The sequence below is a fragment of the Pelmatolapia mariae genome, linkage group LG9 (genome assembly GCF_036321145.2).
Source record: "Pelmatolapia mariae isolate MD_Pm_ZW linkage group LG9, Pm_UMD_F_2, whole genome shotgun sequence".
Classification (NCBI taxonomy): Eukaryota; Metazoa; Chordata; class Actinopteri; order Cichliformes; family Cichlidae; genus Pelmatolapia; species Pelmatolapia mariae.
In genome coordinates, this window is record NC_086235.1 from 32,015,967 (window position 1) to 32,036,497 (window position 20,531).

The following is a 20,531-nucleotide window of genomic DNA, read 5'->3' on the forward strand; positions in this document are numbered from 1 at the left end:
ACAATTTATACCTCCTGCACCTTTAATTGTAGGGAAAATGAACATGCTTGTTGAATAAGAGGATCAGAATAAATAACCAGGCAACTTTAGTTCTGGTTTGTTTCAGCACTTTTAATTATTATTTAGAGAGGCACAAATACAATTTATAGGGCTACCTTCCTCTATACGTGCACCCACATGCAACTTCCTGTTCCAGTCTGTGAGGCCTGCCAGCGGAGCCGGAAAACAGCAGAAACACACACAGCTCCATATCAGGAAAATACACACTTTTGCATTACTAGTTTTGCGAGGACAATAAGTTAAATGTGTCACTCCCTGGTCCTACATAATAAATATCACTGCTCTGTGCCTAATCCCAAGTCTTAACCTTCAAACAGCCCTTTAAAGAGGGGTGAAAGGTGTTCTCACTCTGGTAAGTCTAAAGACTGGTCCACAGAAAGACAGCTGTACAGTACAAACACGCTCACACGTGCCTATTATTCTGCTCATCCTCTCACATAGCCAGAGGTCTTTTACTCTTTCTGAAATTTTCGCCTAATATTTGTCAAACAGTTTCGTTTGGACTGGACTTCCTTTAGTCAGCCGAGCCTCAGCGACAGCTTGAGGTAGATAACATTCTGCAGTCACCTCAAAACAGAGCTGTGTAACACGCACGCACACACACACACACCGCTGATGGAAACTTTCTTTTTATTATATAGCATCTTTTGTTTAAAGGGTTGACTGTTTTCTTTATGCTATGTTACTGCTACTCAGCTCAGTGACCAGATTAAACAAGAACAACAAAAAAAAGAACATCTTCAATAATTTATCTTTACAATTTTCAGCCATTCAGACTTCCTAAAACTTGACAGTTGACGCTCACTCGTCTTGTCATTCATCCTTGGCTCCTAAAACTGAAAACTAAAGTGAAACAGTGACATTACTTCATGTAGCATGCAGCAGAAGTCATTTGCTCCTGTCACCCCCGTGGCTTCACCCCTTCTTCTTAACGCTTTCCGTCCAGGGTGCCACTGTAACTAACTGCCCTGTGTGATGAGCGTAAAGTGTTTCTGGTGGGTTAAAACAAAATGCAAACAATAAAAAAAAAAAAAAAAACTAAAACAAATAACTTCCTCCCCTCTGCCTCATGTCATAAAACTCGTCTCGAATTAACAGTTAAAAGTAACAGAAGATCAGCGATAATGTAACAAACACTACAAAGACCATATTTGACTGTATTTATAGAGTAACACAGGCATTAACAACTGAACAGAACACAACAAAAACACACAGGTAGCATAAGCAACAATCAAAAGTTCCAGTTTTTCCCTGCAGGGCAGTGGGAGGAAAAGGGAACTTTCTGCTTTACAGAATACTGCGGCGGCTAATTTTGAAAAGAAACTGTGGAGGTACACACGAGGAAGGAGCGGGATCCTTTTTTCGTCCTTACTCTTGAAATGCCCTTGATAGTGCACCATTAGTTTCATCATATCCATTTCTTTATTCCTGGCAGAAATGAGGGACCTGCATTATATAAAAAAAAACAAACCTTCATGCTTGTTTCTAAAGATTAAAGATGGCCAGAAACATCAGCTACAGTAGGCCATGTCTCAGCTGCAGTCAAAATACTTCCACAGTTTCTATTAAAGTCATTTTGGCACTTTTAACAGCCCCCCCCCCCCCAAAATCTACTCAGTCTGAAACTCAAAGCCGTTTAAATTTTAAATCGGTAAAATGTTCTACGACCAACATTGAAACATGGGTATTAAATTAAGTATGAAGCGGTCTGCATCCTTGTATCTCCTGTTAGGAATATATTAGAGCTACCAAATGGAAAGTACACAATGAATTCAGACTGAAAACTGGTAGTGCAAAGTCAGCAGTGCTGGAACTGTCAGTACGGGGGTACAATTACACTAATTTACATGTGTCAATTTGTGCTTTTACATCTTAAATGTATACATTGCTAAAATCAAACAATTGAGAGGCTAAAATATAGATTAACTGTGCAAAAACCTACAAACCAGTCTAATTATTTACTAAGCTATCGTCAAACAGCTCTTAAAAAAATTAATATGTTTCTTGTTCCCAACCAGTTGTTTCTCTAGACACCATAAATGTCCACATTCATGCTTCTAGCTATGGCCTTTTCCCTATTAAGATAAAAGCTACAGTTTGAGGGTGGGAAATCAAAAATGCAGAACCCGAGATCTGAAAGGCTTCCACTCACTAAACTGGGATAAGATGCTTGTTCAGCATCCTCCCAACTGGTCCTTCCATCAACTCATTTAGCTGCAGACATGACTCCACCCTTCAGCAACGTCAAAGCTCTCCAGTCTAAAACAGAACGGTTCAGCAGCTTCTCAACAGACTGACAACATTTCAATGAAAACATCACCCCACATGGAGCTCTGAAAACAGCAAAAGGGTCATTTTTGCACTTTGTGCATCTTAACTTAAATCCATTAATCTGTGTGCATGTTTTTCTCAGGTCCAGCAAAACAAAACAAAGACTATAAAGCTCATATCAACACATTCACTTCTTCTCCGCTCGTCTTTACACAGTGAGTGCCATAAACTTGACGACATCGACACAAAGAGGACAGAGTGTGAAAATGTAACAGAACACAACAAGGTTGTCAGACGTAAATGAAAGATATAAAGTGTCTCTATGCTCTATCTTCTGTGCGCAAGGGTTTTCTGGTCCAGCTGGAAGCACGCTGTGCTCGGCTTATTCGGCGCCAACGATTTCCTTCATCCTGACGTCTTTTAGGTCAACTGTCAGTCATAAGGTGGTCCCGCCTGCCAACAACCCCTGCCCTTCATTAAAAACCAAAATTAGGCTTCTTCCTCACTGCGCGGTTTCCATGGCGACGTGCCAGTGTTGGGTGCAGGTTAGGCCATGAAAGTTTTGGGGGGATTTTTAGGAGTAGATGGTGATGACTTCACGGCCACCACCTCGAACCAGGAGGACCCGATTCAGACCCTCGAGGAGAACCTCAAGGAACTCCATGTCTGAGAAAACAGCAGTCAAGGTAAAGCACACACACAGGCACACACCAGGTGTCACACCCCACCTCCCAATGGATGTGCAATGAATGCGTGATCATTGGCCAGTGTGATGCTTTTCGCCACGTGAGAGGAGCAGACTACCATGACATCGCCTTCAGTTGATAAAAAAACATTTTATCTGAGAAAACTATATTAGAAAACTGAGAAAACTATATCAATATATAACTGTGGTATCTGGATAGATGTCCACCAACTCTGGAGGAGGAGAAACATGTATGAAGAGAGCTCAGCTGGCTCTACAGGAAGTGACACGGAGGGTGGGTCAGGATTATTAGCATAGACATGGCACGTTTTATGCCCAGCTGTTTGGACCCTGCACTGACACAAACCTTGGCACACACTAAGCCACTTTATTGCTCTGCAGTGACTAATGTATATTTACGTTATTCTACTTTGACTCTATTAGGATATTGAGTTGCATACGATTCAACTGTTTTGAGCTATTTGCATGTGTGTTGTGTTTAATTTAATTTTTAACTGTTATAACAAATGAATTGCCCCGCTTTGGCATAAATAAAATATATGTTAGCTTAAATATCCACCTCCTCAGCAGTTTGTGTTCTCTGCCTGTGTCTGTCAGCTGTTCGCTCCACAGCAGGGTGTGTGGCAGGCGGCAACTCCGTGTATTACATAACACTAATTAGCACTTACGTGGGTCTATATATAGTCATTTCTGGTTCAAGAAACCCAACATTGTGGCTACAAACATGCTACTGTTGTGTTTAGACCAAACTATTTTGCAACGTACAAATATTCTGCAGTAATTTAAAAAAGAGAGAACCACTTCTTTCTAAAGTACAATCAGCAGATGGATTAAATAACAGAAACACTTCCTTGCGATCACAACCTTTTCCTAATACAATCGTAACATAAAAACAACCATTTGAAGGATACAGTTTTCATCTCCGCCTCTGTTTCTCGGTGGTCCAGGCATGTTAAGCAGAACCAGATGAGCTCCCTGTGACTTGTTGACCACCACCTCGTTCAGCTTGACAGCAGTGTGCATGCGACGGACATTCGTCTGGTTCCTAGTTTGACAAGAGCATCCACAGTGAGAGAAGCCACAATGAAGAAAACATTAATGACCACGATGTCACTAAATGACACGTCAGCAACGTTTTATGCAGTAACTCATGCACGTTTGACATTAGCTTCAAACACACATGAGAAACGATGCTCGGCACAAGCATTAAGAATTTCACATAACGTGTAGAGGCAGCATTTTGAGAAAGACAGATGAATCTGAATCATGTCAACACTTTATTTAAGATTAGGCCGAAATATAACGTCTTTAGTGTGTAAAGAATCAGCTGTCTCCTTAAATGCTGCCTCTTCATCTTCACCTTTGTGAGATGATATACAGCACGCGACGTCAACTGCCAAAAGCCAAATTACGAGGCGATGTCACAGGATTTCCAATCCATGCTTTCCATTCAACTATAAATACACACTTTTAGTTTAATGCCGTTCTGAATGAATGTTTTTCTGTTTGACTATTTTTTGAAAACAGTCAATGGAAAGCACAAATTCTCATGTTATAAGCTGTAAATGCAATATAACCCAGCAGAGGCTTTAGCCACCAACATGCTGTTTGAAGCAGGAAGATGAAGTCGGTGCACATTAGGGCATGCAAACAAGGACAACACAGATATACATGGAGGTACAAGCACACGAGCTGGAGCACACAGTCACCACAGTAGCAGAACACACAGGGCCTAGGGCAAAGAGAATGCGACTTACAGACTCTCCCACTCTCTAGAAGGAGGAAAAATGGGACAAAACAACAGAAACCAGCTTAGATGCTTCTACATCAGCTCTGCAGCTCTCCCCACCACACTGCATGCTTCCAACTGTCCCAAACAACTCGCAGTGACACCCGAAGGTGACTCGAGTAAACCCCAGAAAGTGACATGGAGCTCTTTGATGTGTACGGTGAGGGAATCTGAAAAGTTCTTCCGGTCCGGCAAGACTTGGGATTTTGGGGTTTTAACTTAATGAGCCAATGGAAGTGAACTGGGGCATTTCTGATGGAGTCCACTGACAGTGTGGACAGTATGGGAAGAGAAGGTGTTAGTCTATTAAGTGTGCACGCAGATTGGCCATACATTACAGCTGAAATGGCTGAAAGTGCACACACGCGCACGCACACCAAATGCAGCCTGAATGCACACGCCATGTACAGTTGTCCCATTTCACCCTCTTAGGGTCAGTACTAACACTACTCCTACTCATGCTCCTTCTCTGAGGTTTGGCACCATCCTGAACTAATGTCAGTACTGGGTGAGCTTCTGGTCCCTCTGAAATGAACTTTTATGAGATATTAAGTTTGAGAAAAATGATTCAAAATGGTGCAAACGTCCCTCACAAGGCACATGCAGTAACACCATGTCACTTTAGTGTTTTACTAATATAAACTCTTTTTATCTTAAAATTTCAAACCTACATATCAACATGTTCTCCTTTTTTAAATCTAGCTACAAATACACAGAAGTTTTGTTATTTTTTAATTAAATATTGTTCAGGCAAGCGAGTACTTACGGCTTCATGTTAAACAGGTCACGTACAGCAACGTTGGCATTGCACTCGCGGTTACGGTTACGCTCTGTGAGGAGCTTGTCCTTGGTCCAGGTCATGTGAACCTGCTCGGGTTCAGCATCAACCTTATCGTTTATTGTGGCGTGAGATGCTGTGTTTCTGTCGTGGATGAGCTGGGCCTGGAGGCGATGCAGAGAGTAGGATGAGGACAAGAGCAGAAGATTAGTGGATATGATTATTACCAAGAGAAATTTCAGGAAACAAAAGAGAAAAGGAAACCAACATACCCCCAAAGGCCTGTCAGACAGACTTTTCTCATCAACAACACCTCTCATGTGAACTCACTTTATAATAGATCTGAACTACTTTCAGCTTATAAGTTGCACTTACAGTCACAGCTATCTTTTTCATTATATATTCAGTGACCAGTTTTAGATAATTGTACTTAGTGAACAGTTGTGGTGTAACCATACGCCGGTGTGGGGGAACTCCAGGCCACAATGCAGGTTTTAGATATCATCCTGTGTCAACACAGGTGATTTAAATGGCTAAATTACCTTCCCAACATGTATTGAAGTCCTCCAGAGGGCTGCTAATGAACTAATCATTTGATAAAACGTCTAGTCACTTGTTTTACTGGGCTTGATATGTCATACTACATGTAAAAATTCTTTAAATAAAGCTAGCCATTTAGCCAAATATATTAGGCTAACAGTTTATTACTTTTTCCACACGCCTAACAATTTAACAATTAACCTAAGATTTTATACTCTTAGCAATCATTTTACGCCTAGCTATTTCAACAGTTTTCTTTTGCCATTTAGTTCAATCAATGATGCATTTCTTTTACTGTTAATTTTCCCTGTTGTTCAGGTGTGCTTAAGTTTTCAAATACAGTAATCTGCAATTTCAGTTTTTTTCATACAAGTTGGACTAATCTTTCAGGATGCTGAACCTTCTGCTTGTGCACAAGTATCCCTTTTGGAACTTGCAGCCATGTCTGGGAATTGCTGATAGAATATCAATGGTATGACAGAACTGAAGGGAGTGATGACATTTAAGAAAGAAGAGTGAATAGTGACAGAAATACAAAAATTTACAACACCACATGTGGTGGATGTGATGGTCCCAACAACTGAAACATTTATGTGTGCAGGTAGCGGTTATGGTAAAGTATTGTGCAAACTCAAAGGTGATAAAAGGTGTTTAAATGTTAACACATGCTTTGCAAACTTTTGGTGTGTGGATAGCACAGAAATGGTGCACAGCACGATATGTCCCACGGCAGAGCTGTTCAATATCCGCAGTTACATCTGAACTAATGCCACTGACAGAGAAGAAGAATACATTATCTGCTGTAAAGCTGTGAACAGAGCTGTCTTTGTTCACTAGTACCATGTTTATATTTAACTGATGCTTAGTTTATCTTAAAAAAAAACAGTGTTCTCTGGTACTTCAGCAGGCTAATAACACCCGATTTATTAAAGGTAGGTTTGTTTTATTCACTGAAGGTGCTGCAAATAAATCAGTGTAATACAAATATTTTTGTTTTCTGCAGTATAGTATTTTTAACCTTAACTACCCGCTGTGGTAAAACCAGACAGATATAGTGGGGAGAATGAATAGTAGGAGGGTGGAGGGAGGGATGATGTGTAGGTGCTGACTATGGTTAGAATGGAGCAGAAAGAGGACAGTATTGTCATTTTCAAAGATAGTAGATAAACAGCACCCCCCCCCCCCCCCCCCCTCCCCTAAATGTGAGAATCAAACTGTTCAGCTGTAAACACATGAGTCTGATGGTATTAGTAACGTGAAATGTTATTTACACTCTTCAGTTTTCTTAGACAATACTGCCCACTCTTGCCAGGGGGTGAGGATGAGGTGGGGTGATGGAGGTAATGGGCCAGGCAGCAGTTTCAGGATGCAATGGGCTGGTATTCACAAAGCAGCTCTTGCTGACTACACAGTAGCAGGTAGCACTACTGTTGGGCTAACCTGGACTGGTGGCTTTAATGATCAGATGTTCTGGTATAATAAAGCATCTACTTTTGCTGGACAGTTGTAAATTTAAACAAAGGTTATAAACAATTTTTAGCCTGAACAACATTAAACACACAAAAGATCCAATTGGGAGGAGACACAAATCCCATGGGGGGTTGCATCACAGAGGTTATCCGGCATTTAAAAGAAAAAAGAAAATGATAAATAAAAATCTGCCAGGTTAAGTATACGGTGTTGCCATGGTTACCCCTTGTGGATAAAAAAAGGGTGGGGGCACAGAAAGAAGCTTCTTTAAACATGAATTGGCTTATTACCAGTAACAGTAGGTTTGTAGTTGTGGGCAAAGCAGAAGATTGCATTTGTGCATCTTACTGTTGGCTTTGGCCAGACAGAACTGGTGAACTGGCAGCAAAGATTATGACATATGCTTATTTATCACTCTAGTACCCTAGAATAAGACCAGTACACCAGCCATGTGGTGATACTAAGGATAAACCCGAGACTAGAAGGTTAAAATCACAAAGGGTTATCCAGAGAACCCTCCTCACCAATTTTGTGTAGAGCTTTGATCTTGACACTAAAGATGTGTATTAGACATCTGCGTTAAGGCAAGCTTGTTAAGTAGAACAAAACTGCATTTCCAACAATAAGTCAACATTAGAGTGTTAAATGCTCAACTTGGAACTATGTCTTCATCATAAAGATGGAAATTGTGGGATTTTATTTCCTTCCTTACTACATTTTCTCCAAACTTCCCTCTTTCTATCTTTATTTATTACAGTATGCATTACGTCCAATGTCCACACTATTCCAGTAACTCAGTAATAATGCAACGCTGATCACTTGCACATATTTTTCTGGCAAATGTAAACAGAAAATGTCCAGATTTTAAAACGTGTTGATGATAATGTATGGGCTCAAAATGTGGTCATAAATATTTTGTACTTGTAAATCAGTTTTGTACTTGTAAATCAGGATTTGTATGTGTAAAAAGAATTTGTGTGTGTGTAAAAAAGATTTGTATGTGTAAAAAGAATTTGTGTGTGCGTAAAAAAGATTTGTATGTGTAAAAAGAATTTGTGTGTGCGTAAAAAAGATTTGTATGTGTAAAAAGAATTTGTGTGTGCGTAAAAAAGATTTGTATGTGTAAAAAAGATTTGTGTGTGTGTAAAAAAGATTTGTGTGTGGACTTAGCCAAAAAACCCCTGCAAGTTACAAGTATGCATTTTGACCCTATTTTTCTTCCTTTCATCTGATTGGTCAATGTCATGTCAATCACAAATGTAACAATCCAATCAGAGAACAGATGGGTTTGCCTGTCGGAGGGGCACTTTTTTGAACTGCAGGCCCTTGAAGGGTAATACAGTTTGAAGCTGGAGGATCTCTATATAAATATCCGATAGCAGCTAGGTCCTCTAACTTTCAGCAGCTGTTGAAAGGATAAAGTTGTGGTATGTCAGTGGTTAGAAATACCATTATTACTTTAGGATTAGTTTAACACAAAGTCAGGGCTGAACCGGGACCATTGCTGTGAGTCACAGTGCGCAGCATAAAAGTCCTTTCACATCGGAAGCAGGATGTGCTGCTAATGCTAACTAAAAGCTAAGGATCCAGAATTTGTTGCGCTGGCTGCTGGGATCTGTGGGTTTTTGCAGCAGCTCTACCTGTACTAGATGCACCTGCTCCTTGTCGTTTCTATCTCTGACTTTATGTCCTCTACAAGAGTTTCTGGGTTTTTTGCTAGTTCTTCAAATGTTCAATAAAAACCTGTATGCTAATTCATAACGAAGAAAGCTTTGTAATGAAGACTGTCATTTCCAAAACACTGCCCCCCCCGCGGTCCGCAGCGCTGTTGAAAAGGCTGTGGAAGTCCCTGTATTAAACACGTAGACCTGTGACACAAAAATCACCAAACTCGGACGACCACAGACTGTTTTCCTTCGTGGTGATGAAGGGAAACGCTGGGTTGGCATGTAAAAGGGCATTTATTCCCTTCAAAGACCTGCAGTTAAAAAAAAAAGCGCCCCTCCGACAGGCAAACCCATCTGTTCTCTGATTGGATTGTTACATTTGTGATTGACATGACATTGACCAATCAGATGAAAGGAAGAAAAATAGGGTCAAAATGCGTACTTGTAACTTGCAGGGTTTTTTTGGCTAAGTCCACACACAAATCTTTTTTACACACACACAAATCTTTTTTACACATACAAATCTTTTTTACGCACACACAAATTCTTTTTACACATACAAATCTTTTTTACGCACACAAAAATTCTTTTTACACATACAAATCTTTTTTACGCACACACAAATTCTTTTTACACATACAAATCCTGATTTACAAGTACAAAACTGATTTACAAGTACAAAATATTTATGACCACATTTTGAGCCCATAATAATGCAGCCAAATGATGAGCAACACCTGTAGCCAAAGATGGAGCTTTGTGAAGACGGGCCTGTGTCGTTACCAGTAAGGGAACAATGGGTTGACAAGATCAGCTACCTCATCCTCCTGAGCATCCTCCGTCGTTGAGGACTGCCGGCTGAGGCTTGCGTTCTCGGCAGGGCCCTGGTTCTTCCTCCGGATTGAGCTACGCGATTCGTCAGTGATACTCTGAATCTGAACGGTGCGGCGAGGCCCAGAAAGGCAGTGGCAGATGAACAGGAAAAGGGGCCAGCAGGCATTTAGCTTGATGTTGGGCCATGAGTGACTTCAGTGTCATAGACGTAGACTGTTATTCATGTGAATGACCTCTTAGTTGTTTTTTAAATACTATCTGGATTAGTGAGTAAATTGATTGCTGTGCTGTGTGTGCTATTAATCATTTTGCATGTACACATATACATGCAATGTATTAAAAATGCATACAGTAGGAATAAATGCATTTAACTGAGCTCTTATTCCGTGTGTAAAAAAATGCATCCACATTTGTTGAACAGCAGCAAACAGACCAAGTGAAGGTTTGTTTTCAACGCTTCTTTACCTCTCTCTCCCTCTCAGTCCTGGAAAGGTGCATCTGTTTCAGCATCTGTGACCTCTGCTCCATCATCAGTGTCTTTTCATAGGTGAAGGCTGAGATGTCATTGTCATGCTGCAAAGGGGATAAACACGGGCATTACAGCAGCCACATTATTTTTCAGGGACGATGCCAACATGGGTCCTCTGACAAACTCCTCACAACATTCATCGTATTAAGACACAAAAGTAGGCACTGAATTGTTGAAAAACTTCAATAACCATCCTGCTTCCCGTTGCACTTAGACATGAATACCATTCAGGGCTATCCTTGGCTGATGCTCACCATCTCTACAACTTCCACCTCTGCATCCAGTCGCAGGTGATAAAGGAACATCTGGAGATCTTTCTTCATTTGGATGCTGTTGTCGTCCATCTGAGCTACAGTAAAGATGCGCATCTTACACTTCCTCCACACCTGGAGGGGAGAAAGGCACCATTATTATGGAAGATATGGAGTAACAGCACGGTAAACAGGATGGATGAGGGAGAGAAGAATGTCAGGCAGGACAGATGGGTGTGAAAGAAAGGCTCTGGGTGGAATAAGAAATAGAAGAAAATGCTGAGCTTAAGATGGTTTCAGGAATAAACACAATCCAAACTAGTCCAACCAACCTTGTGCTGTCGAAGCAGGAAGGGCAGCAGCATCAGCAAGCCCCCATCGTGAACCACCCACCACACATCAATAGTACCCTCTCCTAGGCGGTCCTGGTTGGTGGGGAAACTGTCCACATTCTTAGCCACAAGTAAGGCCTGATGGGCTGCTGTGGTCTCCCGGATTGTCTCTGGATGAACAGAAGGACAGACAGAGGGTCTATGAGAGATAAATCACTGTGCTGCATTAAGTCACTGCCATCTTGACAGAGTATTTCACAGGCAGCTCAGCAAATGTCACATACGATGTCTTATCTTTATCTACACTGTATTTTAAAATAAATTATGACATATATTCTGTTATTGTGTCCCTATTTTTGCAATTCTACTGCACGGTACCTATGAAATTCCTCCATGACTGTGGGTCATTGGACTGTTTCCAGGCTCCAGGCCAGGCCATCAGGACTGTGTTGTGCTTCATGCCTCCCAAGCCTGCAGACTGGATGAGGTGTGAGACACCATCTCTAAGGTTGGAAGACACTACAACATGACAGAATCCTTTGGTACGCTCTGCAGACAATGCAGCCTTGATGTTCTATAGAGAGAGAGAGAGAGAGAGAGAGAGAGAGAGAGAGAGAGAGAGAAAATGAGGACAGGGATTTCATCGTTAATCATAAAAGAGACTAAAACTGATTCACTATTAAAGCTGCACCAACTGAAAAAACAAAATGTGCTTTTTCCAGAGAAGATATGGCAAAGTTTCCCTGCTTAGCTAAGCTAACACTTCAACTAACCTATTTGTTAGTTACTCACATCCATTCAGGATAACTTGTACTGATGGATCTGAACAATAAATAATTTTGTACATCTGTAAAGTTGCTTCTGGGCATGACTGCTTCAACAGAAACTGTTTTTAAGGAGGATAAAAGTTAAAACCAGCCTGAAAGAATCACATGAATTGCTTATTACGGCCAGTAGGTAGCAGAGTTTATCTGCAGTTAGAGTCTATAAAATGCTCTAAATGCAGCTTGATAGTACAGATTTGCCTTTGGGTCCAGTGATGAATCTGAAGCACTTGAAGCACAGATAAGATAGCAAGCATTACAACTCATATTAAATTATTAGCAACTGCAGATCAATATTAATGACAATATCGCCACCTGCCTTTTATTTGCACACTTGTGCGTGCGCTTCCCCACCATACCTGCTCAGCCTTCTTAGACTCCGACTCCTTAGTGAGGTAGGTTCCCTGCAAAACATTCCCCACTATCGTCAGGCCTTTCCCTGCCTTCAGCTGGGTGGTGAAGGACAGCAGGCGAGGGTGTTTGACTGCTTGATCTGAGTCCACGTTCAGAAGCACCAACAGCTGAGGCCTATGCAGATCGAGAGGGGAAAACAGTCTGGCTTAATTTTATTTCATTCTTTTAAACTTCAGGATTAAAAACAACACCAACAAATATTTTGGATTTTGATTTTTTGCACAGTTATTAGGTGCACAAATTCAAATTACAGTGCAAGGCCTGTAATCATGTGACATAACAGCTGTTTGTAAAGAAAAATACTGTTGAAATGTTGGTGTGGCAGTATTATTGTTGCACTATTGGTTCTCACTCAGCTTTGCAGGGACATATGTTGAAGGTAGACAGTGAAAAAGAACAGTTGGTAACTGGAAACAGCAGACCCCTAAGAAGAGTACCCACTGGTTTGGAAAGAAGGACTTCAAGGTCAGTGTGAGCCTCACACTATGAAGGCTTATCAGCTGCTCATGACAGATTAGGAAGGGAACCAAAAGATTAATGAAATTTATCCTCTGTGTCTATTCTTGTCTTGTTATTGTCCATCCCAACACAATATCAACTGTAAACACACCCACAAACACCCATACCTCCAGTTCTTGGTGTGAGGTGGAGCATCCTCAAGTCGATTGAGGGCATAGCGGGCAGCATTAAGAGAGAGGCCTCTGATACCGTCACCCCATTCCTTCTCTGCCCTGTTAAAGCAAACAAATGAATGAAAAGCACTCAGTGATAAGAGAAAAGTAGCAATCCATTTAGGGCAGTGAGAACTCCTTTAGGGATCATATGCACAGTTTATTGCAGCAACATGAGCTACTTTTAACACGGTGCAAGTAAAAATAAAAATAAAAATAAAACAAGAAGCTCAAGAGCTTCTCCCCAGATAAATTATTTCCTCTCTTTACGGTGTACTCAGTTTCTCGGTCACATCCATTATCTCGCAATCTTACCCTCGGTATTCAATGTATTTGTAGATGCAGCCAGCGATGACCATAGCAACAATAGCATAATACCAGGAGGAGATGAACATAATAGCAAGACATAAGCTCATTCCAAGGAAGGACAGAGCCCTGAAAACAAGAAAAGAAAAGATTAAAAAACAATTTGCATGCTCATTTAGTTTTCTGTGCATTCATGGAAATGTCTTTATAAAGTGAAAACAGCTCAGGCTAGAGCTAGAGAGATGAGAGGCTTAGGATTCAATAGAGTAATCAAAATCCACAGCTAACAATAGTGCTGTTTGCCATTGTCCTTAACCTGTGTTGTGGAATTAATCTTCAGTAAAGGCTAAATGGATGTGCCTGTGGCTGTGAAGGTGTCTGTGTATGAGGGATTCCTGCCACGTGTCCAAAAATCAAAAATCTAATTTGATGGCTTCAAATTAACAAGGACCTTTAACAGTCTGTGGACACCAGTTCGACATATAATACAAGATATATGATGTAAACATGCAAGGATGTTTACCACATCACCCACCAGTGGTAGTACTTAAAGCGTGGTCTCCAGTTAGGCGTTCGCAGCAGGGTCTGAACAGCACAGGCAAGATTCACAAAAAGGTAACACATGAGGAAAAACCTGTTGAGAGGGGAAAACAGCAATCCAAAAGTTCTGGTCACTTTTCAAATAATAAATCTCCACTTTATGATCTACTGTAAGTAGCTGTATACTTGGGGGATCACAGACTTGATCTGCTGAGCTACTTTTATGGAATGAGATTGCATAATATTTCTTTCAGATACTGACATTGACAGGATGGGCGCCACAGCGTCCAGGGAAGCGATGAGGATGCCGATCTCACAGATCCCAGCAGTGAGCAGCAGAGCCCAGGTAGGTTCCCCATTTGCTTTCCCATGACCAAACACCTACGAGCAGATGCAGCCAAGCGTGAACGTTGATGCACGTAAGACTAGAAACTGAAAGTATTAGTGTCTGCTGTTTGAGTCAAACCTGTAGGAAGGGTACAATGCCATCTCGTGCAATAGCCTGCAGCAGGCGAGGGGCACCGGTCAAACTCTGCAAACCAGCCCCACAGCAGGAGAAGAACGAGCCAATCACAATAACCCAGGGAGAGGGCCATGACAGGGTGCCTATAACAAGGTTCCCCTTTACAGAATCGCCATATCTGCAACGCAAAAACAATTATGTGGATGACAAACGCTGTTATTCACAAATATTGGAAGATTTAACAAACACGGACAGGACAGTGTGGTGATGTTTTTATTCCTGTTTAAACCAGCAGGAATATGATCCCTGTAACAAGTGTCACACTTACTTCAACATCATATACTCTGATAATAACAACATGTAATGACAGTTTAATGTTGATTTTCTTCTCCTTGAACAGAACCCATAAGCTTTTTCATCTGTTATATTTACAGTTACAGCGATGAACTATAATTCACTGAAAGGAGAAGCTAATCACAAGAGTCAGGGCCTAAAATGGCACCAAAATCCACCAAATCACTAAAAGACATATAAAGAATATTCTAAACTGCATACAATGAAACTCCAGAACAGAACCAGAACTCATAGATCCATAGTTGCTGTTGCAACTATGGATTAGGCGCACAAATGTTTATTTCCATTTATTGAAGCTGCTAGAAGGGCTGAGCCATAATCACATTGTTATGGTAACATCAATTTAATTCTTTATGTGATAGAAACGTGCAATGTCACAATTCTGATCATATAGCGACGTCATGCACACAACAATAAGACCAGCCTCGACACGTCTGACATCTGAATAGAGCTAGTACTGTGCAATACTGGACATTTTGGTATTCTTTGATATCAAGTAAATACAGGGCCAATATTACAGATACCAATAGTTTTAACCTATATAGGCAGCTACATAGGGGAAAGCTTTGGGCCATGATTTATGAGATGAATCATCTTCAACTTGCAAATTGTGAACACATTTTAATGATCGCTAGATCACTTTTATTTTCCACAATAATTAGTTAACAAAACACATCTTTTTAATTTTTTGTGTATTTTGAAACTGGTTAAATGTGCCTGTCTCTAAAACACTTTGGCCTTTGTTGTATAACTGTGTTGGATGCTATAAATAAAGTAGACGTGCATGTTTGAGGCATATTTTCTCTCCATTTCCATTATTAAAACACATTCATTCAGCACACTGTCCATAGTAACGTTGAATATGTTAAGCTCTTACTTATCTCGAAGCAAAACTCCTTCAATACAGGCGCCAAACAGAACCACGGAGGTGATATCTGGGAAGCAGAGCTAAGGAGAACGAACTGATTTCACAGCAAAGCCGTACACACTGAAATCAACCACATCCTGGCTGGTGGTTAATATTAGTCTTTAATTCTTGAATTTAAGTTCCTCAAAGATGAAAAAATCTGGTGACTGTTAGATAATCTTCCACTGGCAAGTTTAATAATAAACTGTGGTCCAATCACTTTTTCACTTTTCTGGATCAGAGGTGTAATAAGATTTTTTTTATTTATCAGTGTTCTGTGTGACTTGTTATCATATCTGGTAACAGTGCGAGGTTGAAGGATACAGATGATGGAAGTGGTAGTGATAGCGAGGATGGTCCCAATGGGAATGGACTTCTGGGCATCTCTCAAGTCACCTGAGCGGTTTGAACCAGCCATGATACCTGAGAGGTGAGAGGGTCACAGTCGAAAATCAAACAGGTCATCTTCAGAGACTCCGCTCTCTCTCAGCCATAACGGATGTTAAAAACGGTCATGCACGTGTACAAAGAATGAGTCTGTTGCTTGTGGCGCCGGCTTACCGGTGACAGAGGGAAAGTAGATGCCGACCAGCAGTGTGAAGAAGGTGGTGATGTCGTTGACTACATAGGGCATGTAGATGTCCTGGGTTGGGTCGCCACCCTCAACCGATGGCAAGTTGCTCTTTTCCACCAACATACCCAGAGGGCCGTATGTTGACCACATATTTTCTACAAGAGAGACAGAAATATACTAATTCATACTGCAAACAGCATAATGTGTTGTGAAGCACGTGTACTCCCAGTACACAAGTTAACGAGAAGAGATGATGAGCAGCGAGTGAGGAGTGTGTGTTTTCAAGTTGTGGGAAAATCCTTTGCCTGCTACCCTGAGAAATCCACCAATATGAAGCAGATAAAGTGACTTTATTTATCTGTTTAAATTGCATTAGTGCTTGGAAAAATTAGATTGTAGTGTACTGCACACAAATGCAACCAGAGGGCAGTCTCTACAGGTGGAACATTTGTTTGAGCTCAGTGAACTGTGCAACATATTGCAGCAAGTACTAAACAGAGAAATGAGTCAATTATGTGGCAGGTATTTAGTGTTGCTGATAAAATTGGGACAGCATGAGTGAAGATGTGCAGACTGCTTGTAGAAATGTGTGGCTATTCTTGGCACTAGATCACTATTCAAACAACTAATCAGCAGTTAGTCCTCCAACAAAAATTTGTGATAGAAGGCAAGGTGTGCATGAAATGAAAATTTCAATTTAGGCAATTAAGTTAATTTAAATAAAGCACTGCTAACGTTAGTGTGGCTAACGTTAGCAGTGCTAGCCTCAGCATGTCTACATGCCAATACTAATGTGCATATATGTCACTTTACTCAAATATATAATTGTTCCTTTTCTAGCTCAAAATAGTACTGGACAAAGCGAACCTTTTTAGATTTCTGACTTTCCACGTAGCTTGTTTACAACATCCGTTACATTCATTAGTGCAGGGTGAAGGGAATCTAAATATTAATAGACAATACAATGGTTTCATTGGTACACCGATGAAACTGATAAATCGTTTAATGAAATAGTATTAATTAGTGCGGTTAGATAGTGAGGGTGGCAAAGTTAAATTCTTTATTTAAAAACACGTTGAATGTTCAATTAGAGTAGAAAAGTGCTATAAGTACCAGCACCAAAGCATAAATGAGTCATTAATCAAGAAAAAATTTAATATATTTCACAGAAATGATGAAAGGATGAGAGGTCAGTAAAATAACTGTCTGTTTTTAAGGAGACAGTAAAACAGTCGTGCATGGAATCACTCAGCACCTGCACAGGCTTGTCCCAGTTGCTTCACAAGAAATATGACAAGAATCCATCTGAACTGGATGTTGGGAGGAAAAGCAGTGTGTCCCTGCCAGCAGTTACATAACATGAGGTATGCTCCGAATTTGCAATGTATTCAAAAAACTACTGACCGTGTACATTCCTGCTGAGATTAAGCATTCTTCAATCATTTTCATTTATAGTTTGTAGCAAGTGTTCAGTGTGCCTGATCGATGAGGATAAGTGAACAGCTATTAAAATCTGTATGATTCAAACAAGTATACACATATCTTGGTAACTTTTAAAAAAATTCTTCCACATGTGCACACGGCTCCAGAGAAAAACAAAAAAACAAAAACGGTGTGCTCCAACCTGAAATGACTCCGCTGATCAGTCCAGGGATGCCCTGCAACTCGGTCAAATTGTTGCTGACAAAATACTCGTTGCATGTGGCATTGAGCTGAGATCCATCGCAGAAGAGGTTCCACAGCTGGGTAGTGACCGTCATGTTGTCTATAACCTCAGTCTTATTACACTTGTCAAACTGGTGGTTCTTTAGGGTACGATTCCCCAACATGCAGACACTGTGTGAAGGAAGAGAAATTTTAACATGAAGCACTAATTAAACTGAAATAAATCTTAATAAATGTTAGCATTGACTCACGGAAAGTATGGTGGATCAAAGATGGTCTTGATGACTCCCGCATAGATGGCCAGGATGGAGAGAATAACACAAGCCAGGAAGACCAGTGCCAGCTTGTTGACATATTTGACCCCAACGAACACGACTACTGCCATTAGTGCTAGGCAACAAGTGCCATAAACACGCATGTTGTTCAGCAGGGCATCCAATTCGTCCTCCTTCTTGTCTGCCACAAAGATGGCTGCTTTAGGCACCATGTAGGTCTGGATGGGCAATGAATGGAGACAAAGACAATGCAGGAAGAAATACAAAGTGTCACATTAAACGACTTCTCGTTTCATTGCACTAATAAGATGTGAAGAAAACTTTTATATTGTGGCAGTTCGGGTGTTAAATAAATTTCAGTCAGGACCAATGACATTTCTATGTCTGTGGTTATGGCTCAACTGCGTTCTGCTTTCAAGGTCATAAAATGGGGAAAGCAGCAGCAAGACCACAGCAATTCAATTCAATTCAGTTTTATTTATACAGCACCAAATCACAACAGCAGTTGCCTATAGGCGCTTTGTATTGTAAGGTAGAGAAAAAAACCCAACAATCATATGACCCCTTATGAGCAAGCATTTTGGCGACAGTGGGAAAGAAAAACTCCCTTTTAACAGGAAGAAACCTCAGACAGAGCCAGGCTCAGGGAGGGGCGGCCATCTGCCGTGACCGGTTGGGGTGAGAGAAGGAAGACAAGATAAAAGACAGCAGAACAGAGTATGCATAAATGATCACATCACAAGCAGAAGCTGGCATGGAGACGGAGCAGCAAATGTGCTGCTGCTGGCTGAAGCAGCTTTAAAGGTGCACCCTATATGAGATGGCCAACTGGATTTCTAGAAGGTATCAGAGAATCCTTAAGCTGATGGACATTGGGATCACTCGATCTACCACCTGCAAATCTAAAATAATCTACTTACCAGTAGAATCTCAATGGTACCCAGGATGTACATGGAGCCAGCAAAGGTGGTCCCCAGGTAAAAACAGAGACCCACAGCTCCACCAAACTCTGGACCCAAAGACCTGGAAATCATGTAGTACGAGCCTCCAGCTGGAAAAAAGGGAATGAGAGAGAAGGATATTAATATCTTTTAAGTCATCATTTCAGCTATAAACTGCTATACAACCCATAGGCCTGAAAAAGACAAGTGTGTACTGTTATTCAAATAACCCCAAGAAAAAGGATCCTACCTGGAACAACACCATTAGTAGCAATTGCACTCATGGATATGGCTGTCAGCATGGTCTGTGGAGAGACGAGATTAATGAACAAAAGCTGAACTGAATTAAAACACTTCATGTTGAAGACCTTACAAAGATGGTGCAATGGTATCATGTAAAACCCCCCCAAAACAAAACATCGTCCTTGCCCACCCTCTAGTTCTTTATTTCCCTGAATTTTGTAGATTTTCCAAATAATGGGACCCTCTGTGGATTAAATTAATATTGAGGCCGTTAAAATACTTCTTATGGGCTTATGCTCTAAATCTTTTGGATTGGTAACAGATACAAGCTTTTCCATGAAATCAGTCATTGTGGAAGAGGATATTTACATCAGCCTGTTACCTAACAGACCTTCCGGATGACAGAAAGGACAGAGCGGAGAGAAGGGCAGATAAGACGCACAAAGAAAAAAAGAAAATAGAGTTAAAACTTAAAAGGGTGAAGTAAAGACTGAAGGAGGACAGCGTGAAGGTGACACAAAAGCAGGCAAATGAAAGAGAGGAAAGCAAGAGGAGGTGCAGAGAAAGGGCAAGGGCATGACCAAAATACACCCTGTGCTCTTTGTTGGCGTCCTGTTTAAGGTGTCAGACAGGCTGGAGTAAAGCCAATTAGCTGACAGTTTTACCTCCTGCTTCCACTGAAGCACTAAGAAGCTATACACAAAGTTGGACTTGACAACGAATGATGTGAGAACTCGAAGTACAGAACTGGAAGGCATTTGTTTACTGATGACATCATTCCCACTGTTCCTGCGTCACATGGACCAATTTGTAACTCTAAAGCTACCTGCCACATGTCGGGAATTTATCAGCAGCCGTACTTGGATTTATAAAATACTCTCAACTACAGCTGAACATTGAGCTCTTTGAGGTATCACAGTTTTAACTGAACATATGTGTTGTCATCTAAAAGGAGCGTTTTATTCTTTATTCTTATTTATCTCATACTTGAACTTCACATGGACATCTTTCTAATCCAACTCTCTGTTGCTGGCTGTGCTTAGCAAACAGAAGCTTTGATTATCAGGTGTGTGAGTTGGATTTTAACTAATCGTGTTTATTTAACTGTGGGAAGCCAAAATCATGTG

At 40.9% G+C, this 20,531-nt stretch overlaps 1 protein-coding gene across 7 annotated transcripts in view; it reads right to left on the bottom strand.

The window, feature by feature from the left end:
* Nucleotides 1-96: 96 nt before the first annotated feature.
* slc12a7b (solute carrier family 12 member 7b) overlaps nt 97-20,531 on the bottom strand; it is an 84,726-nt gene continuing 64,291 nt past the window's right edge. For 3 of the 7 annotated variants that reach the window (XM_063484199.1, XM_063484203.1, XM_063484205.1), the window contains exons 5-26: nt 19,412-19,466; nt 19,141-19,271; nt 18,197-18,438; nt 17,905-18,116; nt 16,268-16,435; nt 16,031-16,129; nt 15,677-15,734; nt 14,449-14,623; nt 14,245-14,363; nt 13,978-14,076; nt 13,452-13,571; nt 13,092-13,196; nt 12,411-12,579; nt 11,606-11,801; nt 11,228-11,397; nt 10,899-11,030; nt 10,581-10,688; nt 10,100-10,216; nt 5,593-5,768; nt 4,795-4,809; nt 3,949-4,082; nt 97-2,997 (exon numbers count right to left, since the gene is read on the bottom strand). In XM_063484199.1, coding sequence (XP_063340269.1) covers nt 2,906-2,997; nt 3,949-4,082; nt 4,795-4,809; nt 5,593-5,768; nt 10,100-10,216; nt 10,581-10,688; nt 10,899-11,030; nt 11,228-11,397; nt 11,606-11,801; nt 12,411-12,579; nt 13,092-13,196; nt 13,452-13,571; nt 13,978-14,076; nt 14,245-14,363; nt 14,449-14,623; nt 15,677-15,734; nt 16,031-16,129; nt 16,268-16,435; nt 17,905-18,116; nt 18,197-18,438; nt 19,141-19,271; nt 19,412-19,466 — 2,892 coding nt within the window. In that variant the 3' untranslated portion in view covers nt 97-2,905. The remainder of the gene's footprint in view (nt 2,998-3,948; nt 4,083-4,794; nt 4,810-5,592; nt 5,769-10,099; nt 10,217-10,580; nt 10,689-10,898; nt 11,031-11,227; nt 11,398-11,605; nt 11,802-12,410; nt 12,580-13,091; nt 13,197-13,451; nt 13,572-13,977; nt 14,077-14,244; nt 14,364-14,448; nt 14,624-15,676; nt 15,735-16,030; nt 16,130-16,267; nt 16,436-17,904; nt 18,117-18,196; nt 18,439-19,140; nt 19,272-19,411; nt 19,467-20,531) is intronic. The other 4 variants (XM_063484202.1, XM_063484206.1, XM_063484200.1 and 1 more) reach the window with 3 other exon arrangements.